A 14484-nucleotide genomic window follows, 5' to 3' on the forward strand; every position below is an offset into this window, starting at 1 on the left:
TTCGGTACACACTTGGAGCTGAGGTTGTTCTGATAATCGCGCGATCGAGAGTGAGAATATCGTGGCGGCAATTTTGCAAGTGAAAATCAATAATGGGAGACGTTTTTGAGGTAAGTTTATCGTGTTTTCTTAATAAGACTGTTTTGCGGACAAGATCAGTGTACACAGTGTCTTTATAGGTTTAAAGTACAATTTTTATCGACGTCATCATGTACTAAAATCTCATATTCATAACTTAACGACTACGGTACCGCCGTACGGGCGCAGTGAGAAGGGTCGAGTGGATAGTCTGAGTGCCGGCGCGCCGGGCACCGGCACGAACCGTCTACGGTCTGTATTCTGGGACTTTGGGGGAAGTTGATCATGGCATGACATGTAATGAGCTGTGGCCGAAGTTTGACTGATAGACCTTATCGCAAATAGATTCACGCAAAGGATCATGGGATCGCAAAGGGGGCAATAGCGCCGCTGTTGTCCGGATGCGACCATGCGAGCGCAAGCAGCCGACAATAAAGTGTACGATTTCCATAGTGTATCAAAATACGATCGACGCCCGCAGCCAACATTTTGCTAACTTCCAGTGAACGCCTCGTCATATTTGTTCCAGAGTCTAACATCACTTTTCTTCTTAATCATGGGTGGCAGAGATAGATGTACTGTCTATAGCTGCAAGAATTACCACAGATTTAATGAAGAAAAGTATAATTTTCTTTCATTTTCGCGCACTGTCTGTGCGTGTTTTGAGCTGCGCAGCTGCTGTGCATGCACGGACAGTGGGCATGCACTCTCGGCCCGGGGACAGTGTACGTCGGCGAGGCAGTGGAGGAAACTGGTCCCTAATTCCAAGCCAAAATAAAATGATGATCAATAAAACAAACTCTGCAGTACATTTGATTACTTTATTCTAGTTATGTGTGTTTGTAATATCAATCGATAGTCAAGAATACATGTTTCATAAATAATTATCTCAATCATGATTTTATTCAGTAGGCCTAAAAACCGAGTTGTGTTTTCTTTTTCTCTCCACAGTAGGCTAAATAATAGTTGCATATTATTCAGGATCGTGGTCGGACATTCTGAAGTTTAATCATTGGCATGCTTAGACAAAATAATGAATGAAATAATGAGAAAAAAAAAGAAAATAAAAAATGAGAATAGATGAAAATATATTGAGAGAAAAATAAGATACAAAAAGAAAATTAATGAGGAAGGTGATCTGTAAGAGAAGTGACTGAATGCGATGAAATAAATTGAAGATGTAAATGTTGAAATAAGATTTTTTTATCAAAAGAATGGAATATATATCATTTATATGAATTAAATATCCATCATCTACTAAGTTTCAGACAAAATAAAATTACAGAGAGTTGGAGGGATGTTTCAAATTCAGGGATTTATTTATTCTGCATGTCATTTTTATATGTCCTTCATTATGTATATATATATATATAAATAAATATATATATATATATATATATATAGCTTATTTTTTATATACTTTAGATTTGTCTCACCCCCTATATAGAGCTTGTATGATCAAACTAAAGAGCCCGAGTTGCAAAGGAGGACTATATTTGCCCCAAAATAACAAAACTATATAGCTAAATTATATGGAGATATATGGTCTGCATTATGATTCTCATGAATATTCTTTAATGGAAAATTTTGCTATCTAATTGGGATCGCCGACGTGCTCTTTTCTAAAGTCGATCGGCATTGACTTGCAATCACTGTCTCACTTTTCCCACAAAATCTTCCCAAGTTTAGCCCCATAAAACTTCGAAAATATGGTGAGTATTGAGTTCATACTTTCACTGGGCAATCATGATACATAGATTGTTCTATAAATCCACATTCAAGTATCCAAAGTAATTTAAATACGAAGAAATCAGACTTTTAAAATAGCCTGGATTTTGAGTGACACTGCACAAAACATATGGCGTTGTATGGCTTCCCAAAAGCCGATTCTGCGTTTGCCCCCTTTCGCATCCCGTGATCCTCTGCGATGACAGACGCCCTCACGCGACAGACGCTATTTGCGATAAGGTCTATAGTACTGTAAGGGCACTAGTATTCAATCTGTTTGGAGAGTTTCCTCAAATATGTAGAAATATAGAATTTACCTGGGTGCTGTTTCATAAAGCTGTTCTTAATTAAGAACGACTTTAAGAACGACTGGTGACCCTTTCTAACGCGCTAAACCATCGCCAATGCAATATACAACTTACCGCAAGAAGGGATCACCAGTCGTTCTTAAAGTCGCTCTTAACTTACGAACAGCTTTATGAAACACCCACCTGAATTTCAGACCCTTCTCATTTCCAAGAGCAAATGCTGGTTTAGACTAGTCTTGAGGACGCAATGATGATGATTTTTTTAGATATGTCTTACATTTCATCATTGACGTCTTGACACTCTCTCCATAACGCCTTCAGCGAACGACCAAAACAAAGATGGATTTCCCCCCAAAATCCATCTTTTTAAACCGAACTAACTAGAAATTTGTTAATTTTATTAATTCTTACACCTTCCTACGCCTAATGCGTAGGAAGGTTTTAAATACTACTTAAAAAAATGTAAAAAAAATGAAGATTTCTTACCTAACTGATGCCGCGTAGACCTCTCGTTCCACATGTAAACAACGGAAATACAATAGCGTCGACCCTTGAACCGCTTATGTATGACGTACTTCCGGAAAGCAATGCCGTCTTAACGAACAATTTAGAGATAAAAAATCTTATTTAACAAATATTAAAATTATTTTGTGATCATAAATAATTTATATATATTGATATAAAATGTTTGTGATCACAAAATAAATTTTAATATTTGTTAAATAAGATTTTTTATCTCTAAATTGTTCGTTAAGACGGCATTGCTTTCCGGAAGTACGTCATACATAAGCGGTTCAAGGGTCGACGCTATTGTATTTCCGTTGTTTACATGTGGAACGAGAGGTCTACGCGGCATCAGTTAGGTAAGAAATCTTCATTTTTTTTACATTTTTTTAAGTAGTATTTAAAACCTTCCTACGCATTAGGCGTAGGAAGGTGTAAGAATTAATAAAATTAACAAATTTCTAGTTAGTTCGGTTTAAAAAGATGGATTTTGGGGGGAAATCCATCTTTGTTTTGGTCGTTCGCTGAAGGCGTTATGGAGAGAGTGTCAAGACGTCAATGATGAAAGAATGTAAGACATATCTAAAAAAATCATCATCATTGCGTCCTCAAGACTAGGTTTAGACCAAAAGCTTCGGTCTCTGTTATGTTGGTTGTTCAGCTGAACTCCGTTGGCTTCATTCACCAAATACAGAGACCGAAGTTCTAGCGCGATCTGTACAGGGACTCAATGGCCATATGTTTATGTACTTAAAGGGGAATCCAACCCAAATAAAAACTTGCATTTAAAAGGAAAAGAAAAATCAGACAAGTTGATAGGTGAAAGTTTGAACAATATTGGACAAACAACAAGAAAGTTATGAATTTTTAAAAGTTGTAAATATTGGTAATCACTATACCCATGGAGACTTCAAATTGGCCGCATATGGGATGTCATAGTGATGTAAGGCAAGGACTACTCTTCCATGTACTCCAATACATATCATAGCTAAAATGTCATTTTTCCCAAAAGTATTATTTCAAATGATATTTTTCTTTTATGAGGACATAAAACAATATACTACCAGGGTTATATTTAGATTACTGCCCCAGGGGAATGGGTACTTAGGAGAAAACCACAAATCCCTGATAATAAAGTACATGGCCTATGGGAAAGTAGTCCTTGCCCCTTGTCATAATTTACTTACCCAGTTGCCAATTTGAAATCTACACGGTATTAGTGATCTCAATTTTAAAGCAGCTATAACTTTCTTATTGCTTGTCCAATTTATTTCAAACTGTGACCATTCTGTTTAATTTATTTTTCTCCTTCCCAACACAACATTTTTTGGCCAAGGCTGGATTCCCCTTTAAGATAGGACAAAACGGGGAAGTGAATTTGCGTGACAGCCGAGGTAAGTCACTGTTTTTGTTCCTTTTAACTTGATTTTTCTCCGTTTTTTGGCAATTAATGCCAAGAGGGAATATTAATTTGCATTTTGGTCACAATAATTGTCAATTTTTTTATTCATTAAAGACAAAAATTGAAGAGCCCCGACGGGGGGATTTTGCATTGCAAGTCCCCTAATGGTGCGTGCACGATAGCGAGCCGTCTGTGTACGAGGAGAAATTAAAAAAAATGTTAAAGACTCCTCGAAACAGACGGCTGCCAGCTGTCTAATGCTGGTTATTCTTTTTCCATTATTTTTTCTTCAAGTTCAACAAGCAGTCAGAGACTGTGCACGGGCGATCGAATTATACGGCGACGGTTTTTGGCACTAGTATTCAACCTAGCGATGAAAGATGGTCCTGTTTCTCAATCTGCCCTTGGGCTTGGCCTTGTCCCATCCGACTATGGACTAGACCATTTGAGATGAGACCAAACAGGGAATTAATCAAAGCCAGAGACTTACATAGATCCTAGATCTAATTTAGCAATCTAAACCCTAGTTAGATTTGCTATCTATCCTCACTAGGTTGAATACTAGTGCCATTCAGTGCAAAAGGCCATTGCCGCATAATTCGATCGTCTGCGCATACAGACGACAGATTGATATTAAAGAAAATACCGACAACAGATTACCCGGGAAATAACAAAGGTATGAAATTAAGATAAATTCCCTATTTCTAAATATTTTGGGGAATATGTCAAAATCTTTGAATTATGCCGGGTTGAATACTAGTGCCCATACGGTACTTTGGCTGTGCACTGACGCTGACGTGACAGAGACACACCCGGGTTACAGATCATGAATGGTGTTTGTCAGTTGACAAAAGACACATCAACAAAGGGAAGACTGGGCCTAGCCCTGTCTAGAGAATATTAGTACGCTTGCCTCTTTTCGGTGGGCAAGCCAGCCCAAGGCTAAAAAAAGGCAGGGTGCCCAAATTAGAAAACTAAAGAAAAAGAACTGCCCATGTTAGGTGCTTCAGCCTTCACTACTTGTGACTGTTGTAGTTGTAAGTTAGATCATCTACTTCTTTCTAACGTTACTTTACTCACTAAGTAAATAACAATTCAATTCAATTTCATTTTAATGTCCACATGGAAATTTGTTTTGCTCACAATAAACATTCAAAAACATTACACATTACAAGTATATCACTTGACTATGATCTATTGGGAGTAACTTTACAATCCAATGTCATAATCAATTATGAGAGCAAGGAATAGATATTAACTGTACTATGTTAGAACAAGGCATCCAAGCTTGGAGGCATCACACACACATGAGACATTAAATCACATGACATTGGATTCTAAAGCAAGGTAAGCCCAAAATTGCATTAGAAAGTGACAAATTTATACAAGACAAATTCTTCAGCATAATGTTAATATTTTTCCATTAAAGCTGTAAAAGTAAAGAAGATGTCCGGTAAAAAATATCAGAAAAGAAAAATCAGGTGGTGAGGGGAACAAAGGAATTTAGGAAACATTGTGTGCGACAGTTCAGTGACCAAAATTGTTTACCTGAACACATGATAACATAATTTGGAGAAGAGTGTGTGATTTTTGTTTTTCAGTATTTGGTTTGGCTGTTGATCTTTCCTGCTTGTTTGTGATTCTCTCAATTTTCCCAAGATTCTTCTTTCAACAACCTCCATACCAGACAAAACAACTAAATAATATATATACTCTCGATGACAGATTGGCAAAACACTTAGTAAGGATAGTCCTATTTTGGTTTTGGTTAGAAGATGAGATTAAAAAAACCTCTCCACTGTTTATATCGCCCTCTTGCCCTCATATTTTGTAATGGTAGCCCAGCTACAGAGGGCGTGTGAACATCATGAGCTGTGCTAGATTAATCCTAGTAAGACGATTTTTGCATGGGCAGGATGGGCATGAATCTAACCTCAATGCTAAAATGCATCCACTTGTTCTTTTACAGGTACAGGTAATTCTGGATTCCAGAAGGACAAAAGGTGGAGAATTTGAATACAAGATCAGATGGAAGGGGTATGGCCCATCGGAAGACACGTGGGAACCAGAAGAAAATCTTATTCACTGCGAGGAGCTCCTCCGTGACTACAAGAATAAAATGGCTGCGGAACAGAGAAACAGGACACAACTAGAAGCAAGAGACAGAGATTTAACACCAAACTTACCAAAGAGAAGATTACGACAGAGGAACACACCGAAAGTTCAGAGGGTCTTAGGCGTAAAGCAAATGCCTCCTCCTCATGTCAACTACTCTGAAGTACCACCACGTCATGAAACTTCAAACAAAGTAAGACAAGTAGCCTACAGCTATTAAAATCAATGTAATTTTTCATTATATCATATGGATTGTTATTTGTGAATAATTATTTATCTTACAAATTTTATCTTGTTTTCAAAGTCAGCACTGCTGCTGAATTGAATAATGCAGACAAGACTGTCAGTGTGCATTCAACTTTTCATACAAGCTAACTTGTTAACCATTTATTGTTAATTTGTTAGCCATCGTCTCATATATGTATTCAATTACAGATATTTTGGCTAAAAATATCTGTAAACTTTCATTAAGTAATAAAGATAAAATCATAAGTCTGAGATACATTAATATCCCCATAGAAGACATAATTTCCCCTTTTTCTACATGTATTTGCAAGGACTTCATTAGTATAATTTAAAAAATTGTTTGTTTCTTACAAATTTGAGCTTTTTAATTAATTTTCTTAATCCTTTAATTCTTGCTAGTACTTCACTATTTCAAACATTGAGTTGAACAATCAGGTGAAAATGTATATACAGAACTAATCATATAATTTGAATGTGTAAAATATGGATATATTTTTGAATGGATAAAGTATGAAAATTAAGTCGCTTTCAATCATTGATACAAAACAATGTTGGAATTCAGTATTCACATACCATTGGAAACATGGTATGCAGAATTCTATGGCGTTCCTTTCGATTGTATCAATGTACCAGGGATTCGATTTTAAGGCGCGCGAGAGCGATCGCGCGCTACATGCGCGCCTTAATCCATTTTTGGTAGCGCGATTAATAGCGCGCCTCGCGATCGTTGACCTGCGCGGAAATGCCTAAAGTCGCCCTTGAAATCACCCCAAATCATGCTTATTGCCGAGTGAATAACAACTCAATATGCTCGAGCTCTGCTTACCATTTAAAATAATCCAAAAACCAACACTCAAAGTCATGAATAATCCTTAAAAATAGCGTGAGTAGCGCAGTTTCAAATGCCGACGTTGCGTTATTTTTTCTGTACCACGTATTTCCATACACATGGTACCAAGTACGGAAAAAAAATCAATGCAACGGTCGGGAAACAGTTGCATGTATAGGGGTCCATTATGACTACCACCATGTGCAATTTCGAATGCACATGTTTCCCCTACAGATATCACGATTCTGTGATTAAATAATTCGAATTACACAGGAAATAAATCCCTGCGACTTGTAACCTAGCATTGGTGAGTTGTCATTTGGCTTTGCTTTTCAAAACGGCTTAGGCCTATTAACTTTCAAAATAAGTTACCTTATTTATTAATTATGACTAAAAAATCATTTATTTTCTTTTTCTAAGGGATGAGGTATTATATCAGACAATAAATCATCAAACAAAGCTCCATCTATTTTACAAGGCTGGCGGCCCAGCTCACGCATTGGCGCTTTTACTAGCTAGCCAGTTAGAGCTCTGTCTCTGCCAGAGCTCTGGGGGACAATTCACTCAGTAAAGGCCTCAATGATGGTGATTTTCTGTTTCAGACAGAGTTTACATTTCATGAATATTATTCAAAACTGCCAATAAAGTTTGATGATTTCTTCATTGTCATGTATATTTAAGTTCTTAATGAATACATTCTCACCGAATTTAGACTCCCCAATAGAGAAATGAAATTTTCATGGAGATCTGCGTTTTCAAAGAACTTCAGGAAAAGTTAGGGGATGTGGGCCTTTATTACATGTACATGGCTGAGTACAGGGTATTTGTACTGGAATAGATGGAGTAGAAATTAGATATTGAATTCATTTATATCCAAGTCCAACTCACAGTCACACACACACGCACTCACCCACACACACCCACATCCACCCACACACACCCACATCCAAGATTCTAAGCATGAAAAATAACTTTAAAAATCATACAATATTGAATAAAAAGTAATAATTCATTAATAAGTGAACAGGTATCAAGTCACACACACACGCACTCACCCACACACACCCACATCCAAGATTCTAAGCATGAAAAATAACTTTAAAATCATACAATATTGAACAAAAAGTAATAATTCATTAATAAGTGAACAGGTATCAAGTCACACACACACACGCACTCACCCACACACACCCACATCCAAGATTCTAAGCATGAAAAATAACTTTGAAAATCATACAATATTGAACAAAAAGTAATAATTCATTAATAAGTGAACAGGTATATCCAAGTCCAACTCACAGTCACACACACACGCACTCACCCACACACACCCACATCCAAGATTCTAAGCATGAAAAATAACTTTAAAAATCATACAATATTGAACAAAAAGTAATAATTCATTAATAAGTGAACAGGTATTCCTCAAAATACAAAAAGTAGCATTTAAAAAGAGCCCCCGAAATGCAAAAGTAGCCCCCGAAATTTGCCAAAAAAATTTAAAATGGAGCCCCTGAAAAAAAAAATTGTTAGTTACTTAAATTTAAGCCAAAGTCAAAACCTAACTCAAACAGGTTTTGATAACACACAATCTAATTACAAAACATTGTAAAACGATTACAAATACTTCCTTTTGTTGTTGATTGTAACTTTATAGTACATACATTTCCCCAATGATCCTTACCTCCATCTGTTTTGTTAATTGGACAAAAAGCTCCCCTTGTATGATGAAGAAGAGCTTTTTGCAGTGCTCCTCTACCGCTCTCCTTAAATGATCTAGGAGAGCTATTTATTGCTCCCCTCATAATTATAAAACTGAGTCCCTGATGTACTATTATTTAATGTAATGAATAAATGCCATTTTTTCTAATTTTCATTTTACTCCCTAGATCAAATGTGAGACAACAGGCAAGTGTAATAAATGGGCTATGTTTGGTGGTTTGGTATGTTTCATGATTGGAGCGATACTGCTTTATCTTTCTGTGGACTGATCAACAACCTCACCTCCAGCAATGCGAGACAACAGGCATGTGTAATAGATGGGCGATGTTTGGTGTGTTTCATGATTGGAGCAATACTGCTCTATCTTTCTGTGGACTGATCAACAACCTCACCTCCAGCATAAGGAAACTGCAATCATAGGGACCAAGTACAATGACTGGAGTGATTTGACTGTATAATGACATTGACTGGAGTTATATGACTGTATGGACAAGACATCAACGATCAACAACCTCGGCTCCAGCACAGGGATCCAGCATGCATACAGATAGAGTTCAATGGCAATGAGTATGAGCGATCAGTGATGAACAACCTCAGCTCCAGCACAGGAAACCACCATTCATTTGGGCCTACACTGACCAAGCCAAGACATCACTAAAAATTGGGAGAGACTTTGTCTTGATGGCAAGAAAGGTTTACTCTATCAAATCAGTGATCATGCAATTGTGAATTGTTTTTCAATATGATTATGTAATGTTATTTATGAGTCGTGACCCTTTTAGACTTGGGGTATGAATGCATCGTGTCTTCCATGTATCTCCAAACAGAAGAACATTCACATTTTGCTGTTCATTATGCACTGTACATTTGTTTATCACAAGTTGATCCTATCACTATTCTTTCAACTAATTTTGCTGTAAAAATTACTCGTTTGATTTGGAGTTAAAACAAAATTTGCAACTTGCAAGGGATTCTAACATTAATTCAAAATGCCACCTGTGAGCATCTCTTATTTTACTGATTTCTACATGTACTTTACAGTTTGGTTTTCATTTCCAGTTTGGTTTTCATTTCCATTTCTTTTTGAAGTACATTTATTGGACTTCTTAATAAGACTACATTTTCAGCAGAGAAAAATTCATAATTCTACATGTAGGTTTTGTGCTTGTTTTTAATTGTATATACACATCCTGTGTGTATGTGGAGATGTTTATAATGATGCAGAAAAGAATACAGTTGTAATTGGGATTATTTAACTTGTGGAATTAGTACTGAATTATGTAGATCCCTAGTAGGCATAACAGATTATAGGAGATTGAAACCAGGGAAGAAGATAGCTGGTGTGAAAATTGGAAAATCAATGAAAGTTTGCAAGAAAATGAACAAATTTTAACAAAGTTATGACTACTGTATGAGCATTTGAATATTAACATTCACTAATTATGTGGACCTTAGAACTTTTATCGGACTAGTTTTACTTTTCTGTATTCATTCATACAAGTTAACTTGTTCCTTGGGGTGTCGTTCTACTCGAGATATTTATTGTTTTATTTTAATTTATAGGAGTATCTATATCTAGTTATTATTTATGATTTATTCAATATACAGTAACACAGCATGAGAAAATTCTGTGGAAATATTTGATTAACACATCAAATATAAAGCTTGAATGATAACTTTACTTGGTATATTTACATGTTATTATTTCATATCTGCATTGAAAAATACTTTGCATCATTTATGGCCTGTTGTGCCTTGTGTTTCAATGCAAATACATGTAGAGAAAAGTAATTATTTTAATTATTATAAATTATTATCTTATTGATTCCATCCAGATTAAAAGCTTTGATTAAGGATTTATGCTTGATTTGTAGTTGTGTTCAAATAAAAATTGTCATGCAAACGCCCCCTACATGTACATTCAAGTTATTACTGTTATGTACATTACATGTAATAAACTTTTGTTTGAATATCTCTTGAAAAAGAGTAAGATTTAACCCTGTTTTAAAACATTTGATGAAGTACAGTGACAAACCTTCCCCTTCCAAATAATATAGCTCATGATATTACGAAAATGTGTGATCTTACGCTTGCAGTACGTACATGTATGTCATAGTACCAACATGTAAATCTACTTGCCTTGAAATATTTTATATATTTGTATTCATACATTTTTATACTTGTAATATTCAAATCATATCCAACTCGCACGGTGCTTGGCGCCAATAACAACAATGTCACAACCATCCACTACTCAAATATCTTACTGGTTGTCTCCTGCTTATTTCCCCACTGACAAAGAATATGATTTAGAAATTTACATTCTAAATAAGTAAGTAAATACAATTTTTGTTTTTCCCTCGCCCAAACCAGTACGGCAGGTGTCAGGCACTTTTCTGACCACCACTATATACTAGTAGACCCTGTTGACAACAGTGGTTGCCAGTAACTTCACTCTTTTTACTAAGAAGACAATGGAATTGGCTTGTTTGGAAATAACATTATCTAGAAAAGTTCATTTTTCAATCATGTTCTGACAAAAGCAACAATATCTACTGATTATGAAAACAAATGCAACCTACTTTGAATAATTGGGCTTGCATGTACTTCTTAGGGGCCTTGACTTCCAATGTTTTTAGACCAAGATGATTAAAGAACACTCTGATGGTCCTGGATGGTAATGGATTAATCCAAACACTGTGCATAGTGCATGCGAGACTGCTGTGGGTGTTTCTTTTTTTTTCAGTTTTGATCAAATTATTGGTTATTATTTCACATTTGGTTTGCTTTTACTCTGGGGATATGATAGATCAACTTTCTTGTATGAAAAATTAGACTTGACTTTAAAGTTGAACTTCAGCTAAAAATGATGGGCACATCCGGTTTTAGACTATAGAAATAAAATATGATAAATGGGGGGGGGGGTGGTCAATTCATTTTATTCAACTTCAGCTTTTCATAGTTTGATGGGAGAGTGACTGATATTGTTGTGTTTGTACGTATCATTTACTGTCATGAATATTTTGCAGTGTAATATAAATGTAAATTATAAACTTGCTTTTAAGTATATTTTCAATGATAGCAATACTATAGATGTGTACAAACATTTAGTTTTTTTAATGTAATTGTTCTATCATGAATATGTAAATACCTGAAATCAAATTTCTGATTTTTTATTAGTCTAAATTAAATGTCTCTGCCTTCAACATAAACCTTGATAAAATACAACAGAAGTTAATATTTTTTTATTCTGTTAACTGTTTTGAAATTTACCTTCGGGAAAAGAATTTTTACACCGACTAGGGAAATTTCTGAGTGTACTGTACTTGCCTTTTGTGGTTTATTAAAGGGGAAGTTCACCCTGAAGAAAAGTTTGTTGTAAAAATAGCAGAAAAAATAATAAAAAATATTGGTGAAGGTTTGAGGAAAATCCGTTAAAGATTAAGAAAGTTATTAGAATTCAAAGTTTTGGATTTGTGACGTCATATGCGAGCAGCATTCCTACATAGCGAATGGTAAAAAATCAATGAATTTCAAATTTTGTACGGTTCCTGATAACTTTATTTTGTTTTCTATTTATGATCGGGTGTGAAATGATTTGTCTATTGATATACAAAAGGCACAGTAAAAACCATTCAATTTTCTGAGAAAATGACATTTCATATATTTTTTACCATTCGCCTTGTACGAATGCTGCTCGCATATGACGTCACAAATTCAAAACTTTGAATTCTAATAACTTACTAAATCATTGACGGATTTTCCTCAAACCTTCACCAATATTTTTTTTCATTTTTTCTGCTATTTTTACAACAAACTTTTCTTTAGGGTGAACTTCCCCTTTAACTTTTGTTCCAAAAAGGTTTGATTCAGAGTTCACAAGTATACTACATCATGTTACTTGCTAGATAAGAAAGAGACTTAGTTTCTTCAAAGACTTGTCAGGAATATGAACATCATATTTAATTTATTAGTATTTTTTATGAATAACAAATGTACACAGTATAATTGTTTCATAATTCTATCTTATATTTGTTATATCTGTGAAATGTATTCATTGTTGCCTATACGAATTACCATACATGTTGGCAACAAATCAAGTGTGTAGTAATTATTTCACAATCTAATGGGAAAGGATTTTTTGTATGTACCAGGGGCCACGGAACTGTTAGGGAGGGTGCATTTTTATCCAAAAGACATGAAAATGAATATTTATTCAAGGACATTTTGGGATCAATGAACATGGTAATTACATGTTGTTTAATGCTTTGGTAAATTATGTAAAATGGCAAAATACACCCACAAAAAACGTTTTTATTTTCTATAATGGACATAACAGTTTTGTGAAGTGCACAGCCTTGCAATGAAGTACATAGATTGGAAATGTGAGATTTGGGGAGATTTACCAATGCTTAAAGGCCACCGCACACCTTACGACCCGACTGGTCGGTGACTGGCTTGCGACTGAGTGAGGGGAGATGTGACGTCACAGCTCTTATCAGTTTGAGGGTCGCGGACCGGTCAGACAAGTCGCAAGGGAAATCGGAAGGATTTGACATGTCGAATCCTTATGACTGGATCGCAAGCTCAATCTAACTTCCAGCCAATCAGACAGTAGAGTTGCACAACGTGTATATGATTTAACGCACAGAGGAAGTAAGCGCACTTTCTCAGATGCTATGGCAAAAAGCGCATGCGTAATTGCAGTTCGAATCGCAAGTTGTGCGGTGTTTAGGCTTATGACTACCGTGCGATCCATCTCCCCTCACTCGGTCGCAAGCCAGTCGGGTCGTAAGGTGTGCGGTGGCCTTAAAGGGAAGCTTTCACATGACTTGATATTGATCGTCACATTACCAGATAAGCTTTCATTTTTATGTGTTAGTTTTATCAGGGAGATAATATCATTCCTCTGTTTTCATGAAGGTGATTGACATTTTGTTTTATATCATACAATGTACTTCACATATTATTGTACTCGCTCCCCCCCCCCTTATGTACTTTTCTCTTTTTTATGCTTATTCAATATAGCTGATTTTTTTTTAGGTGTTAAACCTAATCTTTACCTACTGCTTCTTCTCTGTGTGAAATTTAAAGGTACTGCATCATCATAAAACCTTCAAACTACCATGGAAACTGTTTTCTAATAAATTGAATGCTGAGTCGTTTCTATAGTAATTGCCATACTGGCATAATTACCATGGCATAGTTGTAACTCATTGTGGAACAGTCCCCAATTCAGGGTATTTTCCAAATCCAGTAGTCCTGTCGAGAGGGTTTATGGTAGTGCAAAACCTTTTAAAGATTTATTCTGTAATGACCTTGTTCTGAAAGAGGTCTGTTTACAAATTCATTTTTTCATCCTCAGATTGTAAGAGATGTGTGAATCTGGGTATGATTGGTAGCTAATAAATTTATCAATGCACTTTTATATGAAAACAGTCGTTTGGTTGAGTTTTGTTTACTAGTTACTAAAATCAAACGTAACTACAGTGTCTTGCTTGATTTCAACCATCATTATTAGCAATGCTACAATAACCATGATCTTTTATCAT

At 35.6% G+C, this 14484-nt stretch overlaps 1 protein-coding gene across 1 annotated transcript; it reads left to right on the forward strand.

The window, feature by feature from the left end:
- Positions 1-9474, forward strand: LOC121407149 (chromodomain Y-like protein 2). Its single transcript, XM_041598089.1, has 3 exons — positions 1-110; positions 5990-6328; positions 9100-9474. The coding sequence occupies exons 1-3, from the start codon at positions 93-95 to the stop codon at positions 9199-9201; spliced, it is 459 nt and encodes a 152-aa protein (XP_041454023.1). The 5' UTR covers positions 1-92; the 3' UTR covers positions 9202-9474.
- The last annotated feature ends 5010 nt before the right edge of the window (positions 9475-14484 follow it).

Source organism: Lytechinus variegatus, chromosome 2, assembly GCF_018143015.1.
Source record: "Lytechinus variegatus isolate NC3 chromosome 2, Lvar_3.0, whole genome shotgun sequence".
Lineage (NCBI taxonomy): Eukaryota > Metazoa > Echinodermata > Echinoidea > Temnopleuroida > Toxopneustidae > Lytechinus > Lytechinus variegatus.

What these genes read in the sequence shown, in the direction of transcription:
- LOC121407149 (XM_041598089.1), top strand. An exon ending in GTCATGAAACTTCAAACAAA is followed by an intron (nt 6,329 to 9,099) that starts GTAAGACAAGTA and finishes TTTACTCCCTAG; the next exon opens with ATCAAATGTGAGACAACAGG.